This window comes from Crotalus tigris, unplaced genomic scaffold, assembly GCF_016545835.1.
Source record: "Crotalus tigris isolate CLP2741 ecotype Arizona unplaced genomic scaffold, ASM1654583v1 scf7180000019007.31208882:3723066, whole genome shotgun sequence".
Lineage (NCBI taxonomy): Eukaryota > Metazoa > Chordata > Lepidosauria > Squamata > Viperidae > Crotalus > Crotalus tigris.
This window is the reverse complement of record NW_024097321.1, coordinates 3,117,897-3,133,794: the sequence shown is the minus strand read 5'-3', so window position 1 is coordinate 3,133,794 and position 15,898 is coordinate 3,117,897. Positions and strand designations below refer to the sequence as shown.

The 15,898-nt window shown below is 37.8% G+C and overlaps 1 protein-coding gene across 1 annotated transcript; it reads right to left on the bottom strand.

Moving 5' to 3' along the window:
• Positions 1-575: 575 nt before the first annotated feature.
• On the bottom strand, positions 576-15,650 carry LOC120314808 (acetyl-CoA acetyltransferase, cytosolic-like). Its single transcript, XM_039358286.1, has 9 exons — positions 15,515-15,650; positions 13,679-13,813; positions 13,247-13,428; positions 11,396-11,513; positions 10,320-10,463; positions 8,174-8,296; positions 7,587-7,741; positions 6,838-6,948; positions 576-848 (listed from the first exon to the last, which is right to left on the bottom strand). The coding sequence occupies exons 1-9, from the start codon at positions 15,567-15,569 to the stop codon at positions 681-683; spliced, it is 1,191 nt and encodes a 396-aa protein (XP_039214220.1). The 5' UTR covers positions 15,570-15,650; the 3' UTR covers positions 576-680.
• Positions 15,651-15,898: the final 248 nt, after the last annotated feature.

Genomic DNA, 15,898 nt, shown 5'->3' with positions numbered 1-15,898 from the left:
TTTTCTTTATACAAATCTGTCTATAACTCTACCCCATAGTATTTTGATTGTGGTTTTTAATTTACTTAATTTTAGCTCAATTTATATTTAACATTTTAATATTTTATACCTGTTTTTATGGTGTTTATAAACTGCCCAGTCATTTTTCAGTGAGATGGGTGGCATATCAATTCAATAAAATTGATCTTGATGTTCTGCTAATGTATCTGCCATGATGGCAGCATATCTCAATCTTGTCAGTATAATAGGGCTTTTGCTAGACTATAGAATTGATCTATAATATTGTCCATGAAACCTTTAAATTGTTTGATGCTTATATGTTTGCTTATTAAGTGCAATACAGATGTAATATGCTGTGTTTAAAAATTATGTTGTTTTTCTCAAAGGCAGGATGAAGTTATCTGCAGGTGTTAATATTAGGATGGGTGTGAATGGTAGGTATCGGCTGCCTTCTGGTTTTAAAAGATTCAGGGGATCCCTTGTCTTCATGAGAAATCTGAGGCAAGAAAGAGTCTAAGCAGATTGTTGAAGAAAGTTCTATTTAAACTGACAGCAGGATGCTTAGATTTTGCCTAGTATCAAGAAACAGGTCTTGCTTAATATTTTTTTATTACTTACTAATAAAGATGAGTCACATTAGAATTTGTACAAATTAGTACAAAATCAAAGAAAAGTTTCCTTTATCTTTCTATACACATAGCTATGCCCATTCCTCCTCCTATACATAACGCCGCAACTCCTCGTTTTCCACCTGTTCGTTCTAGTGAGTGCAGAAGTGTAACAAGGATTCGACACCCAGATGCTCCAAGAGGGTGGCCAAGAGCAACAGCCCCACCTTCAATGTTAACCTGCCAAAATAAATAAAACCAGCAAATAAATAATACATCAGAAGTATCTGTTAAATCAAATGTAGAAATCTTCCTTTCCTATTTTCGAACGTAATGTTTAGACCAAGGATTGGAAACCTCTGATAATAGATTTTATAGTGAAGTGGGCAAGACTCATTTTTACGTTGTGATCAGAGGAAAATGTCTCTCTGATTGAGCCATTACTTACACAACATGCTTGCCTGATTATACTTCAAATATACCTTTACATTTTCTTAGCTTTTTTAAAGCAAGCACCTCCTATTTGGCTATTCAGTTTTTATCCCCAGCCACCAAATCTGTGGAAGGAACATTCTGCTGGGACCTTTATTGTTCCCCTATGCAGTACCGGAGCTAGCATAAAATGGTGATCATTACTTTTGGCAGTTCTAGGTAAATCAGTTATGTCTGAATGATGAGAGATCCAAAATGATCAGGAGGATATATATTCCTGCAGTGCAATAATACTGTTCAATTGCAGAATCTGCTAATGCACTTGAAGTAAATGGAACATCAGAAAACCTCCAGAGAAAGGGCGCATACTATTTCATGAAGTAAACTTACTGGTTGTATTAGCTTTTTTGGCTGCTGCTGCATATTGCTGGCTCATAGTCAAGTGATCGTCCGCTAGGACTCCAAGGTCCCTCTCACAGTTACTGTTTTTGAGCCAGTTCTCACCTAATCTGTAGTTGTAACTTTGATTTTTCCTGCCTAAATGTAAAACTTTGTTTTTCTCCACATTAAAACTCATTTTGCTCGATAGGGCCCATTGTTCAAGTTTGTCAAGATCTTTTTGGATCCTGGGCTTGTCTTCTGGGGTGTTGGCTATTCCTGCCAGTTTAGTGTCATCTGAAAATTTGATGAGTTCCCCTTCTATTCCCTCATCTAAGTCATTTATGAAGATATTGAAGAGTACTGAGCCTCAGACGGAGTCTTGAGGTACTCCACTGCTTACTTCTCTCCATGTGGATCTAGTACCATTGAGGACTACTCTCGAACACAGTTTGTCAACCTGCTACAAATCCACCTGGTGGTGATGTTGTCTATTCCACCTTTTTCTAGCTTATCAAGCAGTAGATTGTGATCTACTTTGTCAAATGCCTTACTGATATCTAAGTATACTATGTCCACAGCATTTCGCTGGTCTACTAATTTAGTCACTTTATCAAAGAATGAAATAAGTTTGGTTTGGCATGATCTTTTTTTTAACAAACCCGTGCTGACTACCCGTTATAACTTTGTTTGCTTCTTGTTGTTCACAGATCTGTTTTTTTGTTATCTTTTCCAGGATTTTCCCAGGTATTGATGTTAGACTGAAGGTCTGTAGTTTCCTGGGTCTGTTTTTCTTCCTTTCTTAATGATGGGGACCACATCAGCCCTTTTCCAATCCTCAGGTACTTCCCCAGTGTCCAAGATTTTTTAAAGATAATAATAATAGTAGTAAAGTTGGAAGGGACCTTGGAGGTCATCTAGTCCAACCCCCTGCTCGGGCAGGAAACCCTACACCATTTCGGACAAATGGCTGTCCAGTCTCTTCTTAAAAACTTCCAGTGTTGGAGCATTTACTGCTTCTGGAGGCAAGCTGTTCCACTGATTAATTGTTCTCACTGTCAGGAAGTTTCTCCTTAGTTCTAGGTTGCTTCTCTCCTTGATGAGTTTCCACCCGTTGCTTCTTGTCCTGCCTTCAGGTGCTTTGGAAAATAGCTTAATTCCCTCTTCTTTATGGCAGCCCCTGAGATATTGGAATACTGCTATCATGTCCCCCCTTGTCCTTCTCTTCGTTAAACTAGACATACCCAATTCTAGCAACTGTTCCTTATATGTTTTAGCCTCCAGTCCCCTAATCATCTTTGTTGCTCTTCTCTGTACTCTTTCTAGAGTCTCAACATCTTTTTTACATCGTGGTGACCAAAACTGGATGCAGTATTCCAAGTGTGGCCTTACCAAGGCATTGAAGAGTGGTATTAATACTTCACGTGATCTTGATTCTATCCCTCTGTTAATGCAGCCTAGCACTGTGTTGGCCTTTTTGGCAGCTGCAGCACACTGCTGGCTCATATTTAAGTGATTGTCTACTAGGACTCCGAGGTCCCTCTCACAGTTACTACTATTGAGCATGGTGCCACCTATGCTGTACTTGTGCATTTGGTTTTTCTTGCCTAAATGTAGACCCTTGCTTTTTTCACCATTGAATTTCATTTTGTTAGTTAGTGCCCAGTGTTCAAGTCTGTCCAGATCCTTCTGTATCTGAAGCCTGTCTTCTGGAGTGTTGGCTATTCCTGCCAGCTTGGTGTCATCTGCAAATTTGATGAGTTCCCCATCTATCCCTTCATCCAAATCGTTGATGAAGATGTTGAAGAGTACTGGGCCCAGAACAGAGCCCTGGGGCACCCCACTACACACTTCCCTCCATATAGATGCAGTTCCATTGAGGACCACTCGCTGAGTACGGCCGATCAGCCAGCTACGGATCCATCTGGTGGTGGTTCTGTCTACCCCACATTTTTCTATCTTGTCAAGTAGTAGGTTGTGATCTACTTTATCAAATGCCTTACTGAAGTCCAAGTAAATTATGTCCACAGCATTCCTCTGATCCACTAATTTTGTCACTTGGTCAAAGAATGCAATAAGATTTGTCTGGCATGATCTATTTTTGACAAACCCATGTTGGCTTTTAGTAATGACTTTGTTTGCCTCTAGGTGTTCGTTGATTCGTTGTTTGATTATCTTTTCCAGGATCTTCCCAGGTATTGAGGTCAGGCTGATAGGTCTGTAATTTCCTGGATCCATTTTTTTTCCTTTTTTGAGGATGGGAACTACATCAGCTCTTTTCCAGTCCTCTGGTAGTTCCCCTGTGTTCCAGGATCTTTGAAAAATATAGTTCAGTGGCTCTGATATCACATCTGCCAGTTCCTTGAGAACTCTGGAGTGTAATCCATCTGGTCCTGGCGATTTGAACTCATCTAGGCTGGACAGGTGCTACTAACCATTTTCTTGCCTATCTTAACTTGTGTTTCTGTTTTGTTTTTTATGGCACTATTTTTGATAGGTTGGTCTGTTTTTTCCCTTTGTGTAAAGACAGATGCAAAAAATGAGTTAAATAGTTCTGCTTTCTCCCTGTTGCTTGTCACCTTCTTGCCACTTCCACCCACTAATGGACCAATCATTTCCTTCACTTTTTTCTTGTTTTTTACATGTTGAAAGAAGCTTTTTTTGTTATTTTTGACTTTGGTCGCAAGCCTTAGTTCATTTTGAGCCTTGGCTTTCTTCACTTCATCTTTGCAGGCTCGGGCTATTTGCTGATATTCTGACTTAGTTATGTTCCCCTCTTTCCACTTTCTATACTTGTCCTTTTTATCTTTCAATTTGTCAGAGAGTTCTTTATGCAGCCATGCTGGTTTCTTTTGAGAGCTGTTATTTTTCCTCTTTGTTGGTATTGTGCTAGACTGTGCTTTTATTATCTCATTTTTCAAAATTTCCCAAGCTTCTTGAGTTGTTTTCCCCTTGAGGATTCTCATCCATGGAATCCTTCCCAAGCCCTCTCTAAGTTTATTGAAATTAGCTCTCTTGAAGTCCAAGACTCTAGTTTGACTGTGTTCTATTGCTTATGCTTCTATAATGTTGAATTCTAATATTGCATGATCACTTCCTCCCAGGGTTCCTATGGCTTCAACACCGTCTATCATTTCATCTCTGTTAGTGAGAATTAGATCCAAAATGGCTAATCCCCTAGTTCCCTTCTCTACTTTTTGGGAGACAAAGTTGTCTGCTAGGTTTGCCAGGAACCTATTTGATCTTCCACTTGGTGCGGAGTTTGTCTCCCAGTTGATGTCAGGGTAGTTAAAGTCCCCCATTACTATTGTGATGTGCTTCCTACATACCTTAGTTAGCTGACTAGCAAAAAGTTCATCTATTTCCTCTGTTTGGTTGGGTGGTCTGTAGTATACACCTATGGCAATGTCATTTCCACCCCCTTTTATATTGACCCAAATGCATTCAAGACAGTTTTTATCATTGTTGTACTCTATTTCTGTGGAGATGTAGTTATTTCTTATATAGAGAGCAACTCCATCTCCTCTTTTATTTGGTCTGTTTCTTTTAAATAATTTAAATCCCTCTAGCTGTGTGTTCCATGTGTGGGTTTCATCCCACCATGTTTCCGTAATGGCAACAATATCGTATCTGCCCTCATTAACCTGACTTTCTAGTTCACCCTATTTGCTGTTCATACTCTGTGCATTGGTGTATAAACATTTGAGTCCTTTGCGGGTGGCCCTGTGTTTCCTTTCTATGTAACCTGTGTGGTGCCTGAGTTCCCCTATTGTCTTACCACCTATTTGGTTAGTGCACTTTATGTGGCACTCGCTATTAGAGGCTTCATTTTGCTTGATAGCAAGGTTGGTATTCTTTGTCCACACATACATCTATGCTACATGCACTGATAGCCCTATAGTTTTTAAATTGCCGGGGACAGGGTTGTTCTGTATCAATTAACTCCCTGTCCCCGCTGTTTAGTTTAAATTTCCCTCCAGAAAATCTGTGAATTTATAGCCGAGTAACCCAGTCCCTTTTTTTGATGGATGCAAACCATTTCTTTTGTACATATTTTGATTGGACCAGCTACTGACATCGTGACTAATATATCCAAAGACTTCCCCTTTACACCACTCCTTTAGCCACATATTGAATTGTGTTATGCACTGGCCTTTTCCGTTTTGTTCCTTATACACTGGTAAAACCTATGAGAAAGTAAGCCTACAGCCTATTCTCCTAAGTTCCTTCCCTAAGCTCTGGAAATCATTCTGCACAGAGAGTACATCTTTTTTGAACAGATCATTAGTGCCAAGATGTATAATAGCCTCCACATCACAGTGCTTGCTGCCATTCTTGATTATTTTAGAAATACGCTTCTTGTCCCTACTGGCAGTAGCACCTGGAAGACACCTGACCTCTTTCAAAGCCTCTGGGTCCTTTCCTAAATACGGTGCAATGGTTCGGAGATAACATCTGCCAGGTCCTTCAGAACTCTGGGATGTAATCTGTCAGGTCAGGGTGATTTATATTTGTCAAAGTCGGCTAGGTGTTCTCTTACCATTTTCTTCCTTATTTTAATTGTTGTTTCTAGTTTTTTGCACTAGTTTTTTTGTTATGTTGAGCTATAATTTCTTTTTGTGTGAAGACTGAGGCAAAGAAGGAATGAAGCAGCTCTACTTTCTCCCTATTGTCTGTTACTTCCTTGCCGTTTCCTCTCTTTAGTGGACCTACAGTTTCCTTGACTTTTTTCTTCTTGTTAATATGTTGAAACCTTTTTTATTCTCCTTGATTTCTGTTGCAAGTCTTTGTTCATTCTGAGCCTTTGCTTTCCTGACTTCGTCTTTGCATGTTCTGGCTGTCTGCTGATAATCAGCCTTAGTTATGTGTCCCTTTTTCCATTTTTTGTAGTTGTCCTTTTTGTCTTTCAGTTTGTCTGAGAGATCTTTGTGCAGCCATGCTGGTTTCTTAAGTTCCTTGTGAAGTGCTACTGGAAGTATACAGCTGAACGTAATTTTTTTTCCCAAAAGTCAAGGAAATTTTCTTTGAATACTAGCATCACTGAGTACCTAATTATATCTGATGTTCAATATGTCTTTACATTTAACAAGCAGATTTTTTAAAAATGAACATAAGATTCTGAGAGGTTCTGGATCACAGCAGAAAGATAAGCTCTTAATCATTGAAGCACCAATTTGCACTGGAAGGAATCCCCCATCTACATTATTTGTCAAGTTTCCTCAGATTGATACCCTGCAAATTATTTCAGATGACAAACTGCTTTGAATGTTACCCTTCCCATCCCACCTAGCAAATATCGCAGGTTTGCATCAAACAAAATATATTTCCATGTCCTATTCATCTGGAGAAGAATATGCATTCCAGGCTATAAATAAACAGATTTGCAATAATTGTGCTTTTATGGCAATATTGAACGTACCTTTTCGGGCTTCAGGTTTAGTTCTTTGGGTATTACAATACCTACAGTAGCAAAAGCTTCATTAATTTCAAACAGATCCACTTGATCCAATGTCCAGCCAGCTTTTTCAACCTACAGAAGATCAAGAAGCTCGTTCAATTAGGACGGTTAAAAAATCATGGCTGAATTCTGTTAGAAAGTTCTATCCCCCCCAATATATATTTGTAATACTTAAGAGATAAAGAAGGTTCTGATTACAACACAATGTTCATTTCTAATAAACAATTTGATGCTCAAATCAGTATTTAAGATATGGTGCTGAAATAAACTCTAATCTCAAATTTAAGCACACATATGGGATAAGCTCACAAATGCATACAATTCCAATGTCTCCCCTAATGCTGGACTCATGCCCTCCTATAGCTATGAAAAAATGCACAATTCCATTAACATTTGAGTGTTCAATCTTCACTAATGACCAATGCACTTCTTTTCTTTCCACAAAAGCATATGTGACCGTGCACAATTACACACACACACACACACACACACACACACACACACACACACAAAATTTAATATCCAGAAAAAAATACCTGGAAAAATTCAGTAACAAGAGAGTGAATGAAACATTTATTAGTAAAGCTATCATAATTCATCAGGATTGGGACAGGTTATACATATTATGGTATGAATATACTATGCTTAAAAAGAATTCAATTTTCAGAATTAACACATTAGTTCAGTGAATGGACACTGTTCCTACTTACAGCTTTTCTTATTGACGTGGTGACTACTATTGCCATCAATGAAGGATCAATAGCAGCTTGAGCTAAAGAGACGATCCGTGCCAAAGGAGTGAGATTTCGTTTAACTGCTTCTGATTTTTTCATAAGAATTACAGCAGCAGCCCCATCACTTATACCTGAAGAGAAAAACAAATATTAACTTTTTAGGTTGGAGATATAGATGCTTTTTTTAAAAAAGTTCATATTTAATTGAAGGGTATATAGCACCAGAATCAAAATTTTTGCAATTGTAGTTAATGATCAGTAGCATAGTTTCTTCTCCCCCCCCCCCCATTTTGAGGGAGATGGTCTTAGCATTAGGTATAATATTGCATGGTTTTTTTTAGTTAAATGTAGTTTCTACTTGCATTCTTCCTCTGCATTCTTCGTCTAAGACCTTAATCACAATACCACACTCCAATAATTCATGTTTCTTCCATTAAATTCAAACTATATTAATTGAATTAGAAAAATGTCCCCCCCCCTTCATTGAAGTGAAATAAAGATAAATTACTAAAACCTGAATAGATGATTTGATGGCCTATCTTTAAATTGCTCAACAAACCAACCTGAAGCATTTGCTGCAGTCACAGTTCCTGTCCCATCGGTTATGAAGCAAGGTTTCAACTTTGCCACTGTTTCTATGTTGCACCCATGGCGAGGATGTTCATCTGCTTTAACTTCCATGGGACCTGTCAAAAACAAGTATTTCAGCAACAGCCATTTTATACTCAGTGCAAAAAAGGAAAAGTGCAATTTTCCTAATAGAAATTCTACTTCTCATGCTTTTTTCAAAGATACGCACTGCTCTTACCCATGGTGTTTAACATCTGATAAACTGTCAAAGATGTATAAGGGTGTGTCAAACATATGTTGGAAATATAATCAGCCCAAAGGTACAGTTTTATTATCTTTCGTAGAAATGTTAAAAAGGCTAAGAAATACTGGGATGAAATATGTATTCGTTGAATTCTTGGAATAAATGCACAATTGAAATCAGAGATTTTATTTTTTAAGCTTGATAAACGCTTTGAAAAAAATGGGTCTGTTGTTATTTATCACCAAGACTTTTGTATGCACAGGAATGGAAGGATATACAGATACCTACAACGGAAGAACTAATGGTGAAATGGAGATGGCAAAACACTTTGATCAAAGACAAGACTCTTATTTAGCTTTGTTTCTCCTTGGAAACCACTTTTGGATTTTTTGCTTGAAATAAAGACAAATGAAACTTCGATTTTGGCGTTTGACAATTAGAACCGTTCATGATTACAGAAGTCCTATGTGTTACTGTTAGTCTTAGAGTAAGAGGTTACAGTATGTCTCTACCAAAGAAAATGCGAAGTCTATTTTTCCTTTTCTGCACTCCTAACCTTATTCCCTTGACCTTTTCTTTTCTACTTCTTTATTTTTCTATTTTCTTACATTTTATTTGTTAACACATTTAATAAACTTTTATTTTTTTATTTTAAAAAAAATGCACTGCCCTTCAATAAACAGTTGTAGAAGAGTCATCTGCAGTAGCATTTTATCCTGGAACTCTAATATCTAGTTCACAAGCTATATACTATATGCTTCTTGTTATTAAAAATATTAATATTATATTTATTTTTCTCTTTGCATAACAATAACTATTAGCCAACTTTTCAGTAACTACAATTTTCTTAATTACTTGTATTCTAGTCTAGGAGTGATAACCTGAGTTCATGTATTAAACCATAGAGTGTCAAGTTACGAGACCTACTGTCTTTAGGATCACTGCATGCTGCTAGCTTGCCAACTGTGCAAGAGGGAAAAAGGGGAGAGTTTTTGAATCCACAGGTGTTCCTTTATCAAGTGAGAGCGGAAAAAATTGGAGAGTTGTTTTGATAAACTAAAGTTTTTTGTTATAATAATTACTGGAAGATATATTGTACAATGTGACCTGAACTGTCAGAGAGGGGAGGGAAAGTTTCATTCTTTTAATTAACTGCTTCCCGCCGTTTTCTCAGAGCTATCTTTAATTCTATCGTACAGGTTTGCTAATACCTAATGCCTCTGGTGTTTTGCTTCATTGGGCTTCTCAGCCGGAACTTCACATAGAGTTCTACATTGGAGTTTAAGTACAGTATGAACCTAATAATCTATGTTGCTTGGTTGATTTTGGCTCAGGATAAGATGTAAAGTTTGTCTGCTATGATTTATTCAACAGATCACTGTTAAACAAACTTTAGCATAGAAAAATATATTAAACTCATAATAAGGTCCCCAAAATTGACTTAGTATGTCTTGAAATTAACTCACGAGAAATTCTAAAATTCAGAGGGATTATTCTTTAAATTACTATTAAATTAATACAATTATTTTTTTTTTTACAAAAATACACATTAGTGTATCAGGAAGAAACTCTGGTTCAATCTATGAACCACTTCAAATTTGACGTTGTATCAGCAATGAATGTTAAATGACACTTTTTCTGGATCTGTAATGTTACTTCTCTTTCCAAAATCTAGATGGTTATAATGGCAGGACACAATGCTTACATTCATCTAGCAGTAACAACTAAGTAATTATGTCTGAGGTTATTAAGTGTCTCTCCCTTTCCAGTACATCAATTATTCTAATTCATGAGGGAGGAAGAATTAAAGCAAATAAAAATGAATACAAAGATGGATCATAATAGTTAGAAACAGGTCCCAGTCCCTTGTCCAGTATGTCAAACTGCTCACTGACCTTTTCTAGAAGGTACAATAACAGGTACAATCTCTTTATCAAAATGTCCAGCCTTCTGTGCATTTTCAGCCCTATTCTGAGACAATACAGCCTGCTGGTCTTGTTCTTCTCGACTGACCTTCCATTGTTTGGACACATTTTCAGCTGAAACAATTAAAAAATACAGTAGATACTCCAATCAGAACGTGTCACCATGCATTTACATTTATTACAGTGAATCTTCAAATAGTAATGATAGAGAATGCACTGTTTCCAGCACGTAATGTTCACATATTCATACCACTTTTGGTATGTTGGAAATTTATTTACATTTAAGACGTAAGTGCACAACACTACAGGGAAAGAAATGCAGTTCTGAAGTCCAGTGAGGTTGATCCTACTTGATTAGCTGATTAGGACAGAAGAAGCTATTGAAAATCAACTGAGCAAGAGGTGCAAATGGCTGCAAAGTGATAGAAGGCCTTTGAAGATGATTTATTTTCTAACGATTGATATATATTAATTAAATATAATTAAAACTATAAAATAGATGCAAATAAATTTATTATATCATAAAGTGTAGTTATTTATTATTTATATCACACCTTGTGGGAAGAGCTCAAGATATTGTCCACAGCACTCCTTCCTCCTATTTTGGTAGGTTGGACTGAGAGTGTGTGACTGGCCTGAAGTCCAGTGAATCCTCCCGGCAGAGGATAGATTAGAATCTGGGCCTTCTGCATCTACTGCAACATCCTAACTACTGTGCCAATATGGCTTTCAGTGTGCATCGATGACCTGGGAGAAGCGCTTCGCCTGGGGAATGTGGCCCTAAATAGGGCTTCTTTCTCTTTACTTTTTTTCCCCTAGAACATACATACCTGGACATATATGGCTATTTCCATGCTTTTACAGTCTGGGGATACAGGGATTCATAGCAATTACAGTTGACAACCCTACATCAAAGCTGGACATTGCACAGTATTTTTCCTCTCATCCTTGTAATTTTTGCTTTCTATCCCTCTTTTTTTGGTGAAATAAAGTTGGGACACCCTTTCATCCAACCTTTTTGAAAATGCTGTTTCCACGTGACTTACCTATAACACCCATGTGACAACAGTAGAAAGCATCTGTCAAGCCATCTACGATGAGACTGTCTTGCAAAGAGGTTTCCCCCATCTTCACCCCACCACGCAGATGAATGATATGAGGAGCCTAAAAAATGGATTTTGACACATTTAGGACATTGAAAGCAACTTTCTTTGCAACTGGATGGAAATAATCTCTGAAGCGCCCATTCTCACTGTATGACTCTTCTGTTCATCTGCCATTAGTAAATCTAATATACAGAAGCAATCCCAACTCAGTTGTAGAGCACATGCTTTGTTCACATGAGGTGTCGGCTTCGATCCCTGATATTACCCACTAGAAGAATCACACGATTTGTATGAAGGCGAAAGTGTGTAAGAAAAAAGAAACTTCCATATTGCTTCCTCCTGGATTCGAGCTGAGAGGAAGGTGAAGGCTTCAAATGAGCTAAAGAATATTTTACTTTTAACACTAGTGGTATATCCAGCTGAAAGAAGTATACGCACCCACTGTATGCACAACAATCTCCCTCCTATTTTTTATCAGAAGCAGCAGTGAGACAAAAGGATCAGAAGAACTGTTCGGCTCTGCCATGGAAGTTCAGAAGTCATTGTCCCATTCAAAGGTGAAATGTCAGGCCAACATCCAAATGCCATCAGCATGAAGGGATGCCAAACAGCAAAATCTCTTCTTTGCTGATTGTGTTTGTATATCTGTCTGTCGTACATGTGTATGTTTGTGTATGCACTCAATGATTTTTATATATACTGTATAAAACTAACCTTAACCCTATGTATACTCACACACACACTAATATTAAATAGACTCTGTTCAGCTATCTTTCTCTCTGGCCAAATATTTTCCCTACTTCTTCTACTCTTATACTCTATAAAGTCAAAGGACAGAGTGGATTAGTTCAATTCATGATAAATCATGGTTGGAATAACTCAGGTTATTTTGAAACAATAAGACCACAGCAAACAGGCTACATCTTAGTTATCCAGTGTCATTTAAACCACAGTTGCACAATATCCATCTCCCCCCCCAAAATGACTACTTGAGTCTATTTCAATTTAGTTTCTCTCCAAGGTTTAGCAATAACCTGCTTTTCCTGTCAAATTATTTTATTCCTGCCCTATTGATTTTTATGGACATTCTGGAATGAATACCAGCTAATCCAAAACCCTAAACTATTACTTTTTTGGGCTGGAGCATGAAGTGTTAAGCAATTTATTTAGTGCAAACTGCTAATCCTTCTGAAGAAATAATAACAGTTGTGGGTTTTTTAAAAAGATAATTGCACAATGCTTTATAAACTTTTTAAATTTCAAGAAGCTTTATAAAGTCACAAAAATATGTCATTATATATTAATCCAAAAATATCCTAGTTTATTCCAGATTTGGTTTTGTACCTTGCATGAATCAGGAAGTAACCTAGCAAAGCAGGATTACTCCATCTCCAGTGTTGTATTCAGAGCAATTACGTGAGCCGTTCAATTCCATCACTCAAAGGTTTAAGATATTGGTGGTGTTCATATAGGATTTGTTTTTGGAATCGAGCCATGCCCTGTTTAGCACATTGTGGTTTAATACCCCTGGTGTGCCAATAAGTATCTCAAATCAGTGAGGGGCTGGACATGGCCCAATTCTGTTAAGCCTCAGTCCAGTAAAGCCCAACCTCTTACTGGTTGGGAATGTAGCTGGTGAGATAGAAGTCCCCCTTGATAAACGCCTGATGTACAGCTTGTGTACTGTTTAATGCAGTAATTCACCCATGGAAATCATTCTTCCGTGCCTTTTCAGCATAAGCTTCATAGAAGCAGCAAGCCTTAACCTCTATGAACATCAGGCAGCCTTACCTTGCTCATGTTTTCCATTCCACCAGCCACCACAATACTGGAATCTCCTGTCATAATAGACTGAGCCCCGAGACATACAGCTTTCAGGCCTGATCCACAGATCATTTGACAACTCCAAGCTGGTATCTCATATGGAATCCCTGCCCCGACACTGGCTTGTCGAGCAGGATTCTGGCCAGCCCCTGTAGACATAAACACACAGGGACAACTATACTAAATTGTTTTAGCTCATTCTCCTGCCTCACTTCTTAGTGACAGACAGGTGCCCATGTTATTTGCCTGTAACATAACCACTTTGGGTTTTAAATTAATAACCCGACTCTTGTTTCTAGGCACTCATTTTGTGTGTATGTGTGTGTGATTTCTGCATTACAAAAATGAAGAGAAGAGGCCACATCAAAATCCTGGATAAATGCTTGATCAAATTCATACCTGCAGCCAATACTTGTCCAAGTATAACTTCAGATAATTCTTTAGGATCAATTTTTGTCCTCTGCAACAATTCTTTAATGACTACTGAAGCCAATTCATGGGCGTGCAGGGTTGACAAGGCACCATTGAAGGATCCTAGATAGAAGATAAAAATCAGAAATAGATGTGTTTTAATTTTACTCTATTCCATCTTTCCTTACATTCTATTCTTCTTTTAAGCATTCTAGGTAACAGATACAGATTACAATTCTAGGAAAATAAACAAATATTGTATTTTTATGGGTATACTATAAATTATATCTATATTGTTCATTAAAAGTCTGACATTTTATTTTATTATCTGGTCTAATGTACTGAAGACATGATTCTTCAAATATGGTAGCATTTTCTTGGTCTGTCAGAGTTATGTATAGTTATGTGTAATGTATACCTTTTTATATATACATAAGTCAGTTCTATGCTGCTATTATCCCAAAAATTAAACAGAACCACTAGATTCATTTATGAATCAGATATCATCCTACAGTACAAGGTTTAATAGGGAGAACACTATTCCAGTTGTCATACTTAGTAAACTTCAATAAATACATTTTGTGTTTCTATTTCTTACATCCTTATGCTAAATTGAACTCAACTATTTGAACGAATAAATTTTATTTACAGCTCTTTCAATTAGAAAAACTTGGGCAGTCTAATTTTTCATTATATGCACAAGAGTCTCCATTGCTTTATTAGGATTTTAATTTGTTTATATGATTAAGTTTATTTGCAAATTGTTTATTCTGTGTTAAAGGGGAGTTAAAGCGCATTATATTTGTTTATCTATATAGTTGGTTAATGTTAGTTATATTATGATTATTATATTTGTTACCCTGTATTCAGCTCTGGGATGTGGGGGAGGGGGGTAGGGTGGGTAGGTTTTGGGGTATATTTTGTAATTTTTGTAAAACTTTTTAATAAAAAAAGAGTCTCCATTGCTTTGTTAAATATACTCAAGAATTATTCATGTCTCTAACTACAATGTCTTGCATACTTGTTTAAGAACCTGATTTAATAAGTTTTTTTTAATTCTTATCATACAAAACTCTAGGAAAGGTCTTATGAAATATAAAAGCCCAACAGAATTGGCCAACTGCACTCCTGCCATCAGAAGGGGCAGGCAGCACACCCCGTCGGCCAAGGAATTCTGGCTGGCAGAGTCCAAGAAAAGAGCCTTTTCTGCTGTGACTTCCACCCTTTGAAACATCTGGATTGCAGACAAATGAGGGAGCCAAGAAACAAAGATGCGAAGTCAGCTCGTACTTTGTGGAGGATAGATTGAAGGAATGTCAGTGTAGCGTTGAGGGGTAAGAAAATAGGTTAGAAGAACGATTTAGCCTGCTATTTTGTATACAGTAGCTAAATTTCAACCTTGTTAAACTCAGTCGGATTTCCAAACATACCGTTAGACAGCCGTGTCCGTTTCCAACCTATTATCCGAATAGTTCTTAACAGTTAAGTAAGCAGGTAACAAAGCCCTACATACATCCTCGCCCTAGCAGTTCTAGAGTTCTCTAGCCCTCTCGCAGGACATCCCTAGTACAGTTCCTACCACAATCCTACCTCGATTCATTTTCTTATCTTTCTGCCATGAGCAGGAAAATAGTACAGGATTTCCTCCCCTAACAGGCAGCACAGAAGGAAAAAAAAATGGGCGAAGGCAAATTTCCCGCAGGCATCAGAATGAATGGACCACGCAAGGTTGGGAGCAAGTGTAACGCCAGTCCGTGAAAACGGCCGTTTTAGAGCAATACGAGATCGAGGCGTGAAATAGCTCCGGTAGTAGTTTCTACTCACCGACCGGGGTCCTTGCAGCAGCAACGATAACAACGTCCTCGTCCCTGCAATCCATGATGCCTCAAGGTAGTAGAAGCCCCGTCGCTCCTTTCTCTGAGCAAACTGCCCAGCGCCTCCGTTTTATTCAGGCAGCGATGCACACCTAAAATATCTCATTGGTTACCCTGGCCCCCGCCTATCTCTTACTTTGACTAGAATGGCTAGACCGAAAGGGTGGTCATCGTCACGTGATAGAAACACCTCGCCAACAAGGCTTTTATATTCTCAGAGAAATTCAGAGGTTTGTACTGTAGTTTTAACATATCAGAAATGGAAAATTGCTCTACAGGCAACAATCATAGTTCAGTCCCATAGTGAAATTTTGGAGCATTTACTCTTGTGTCT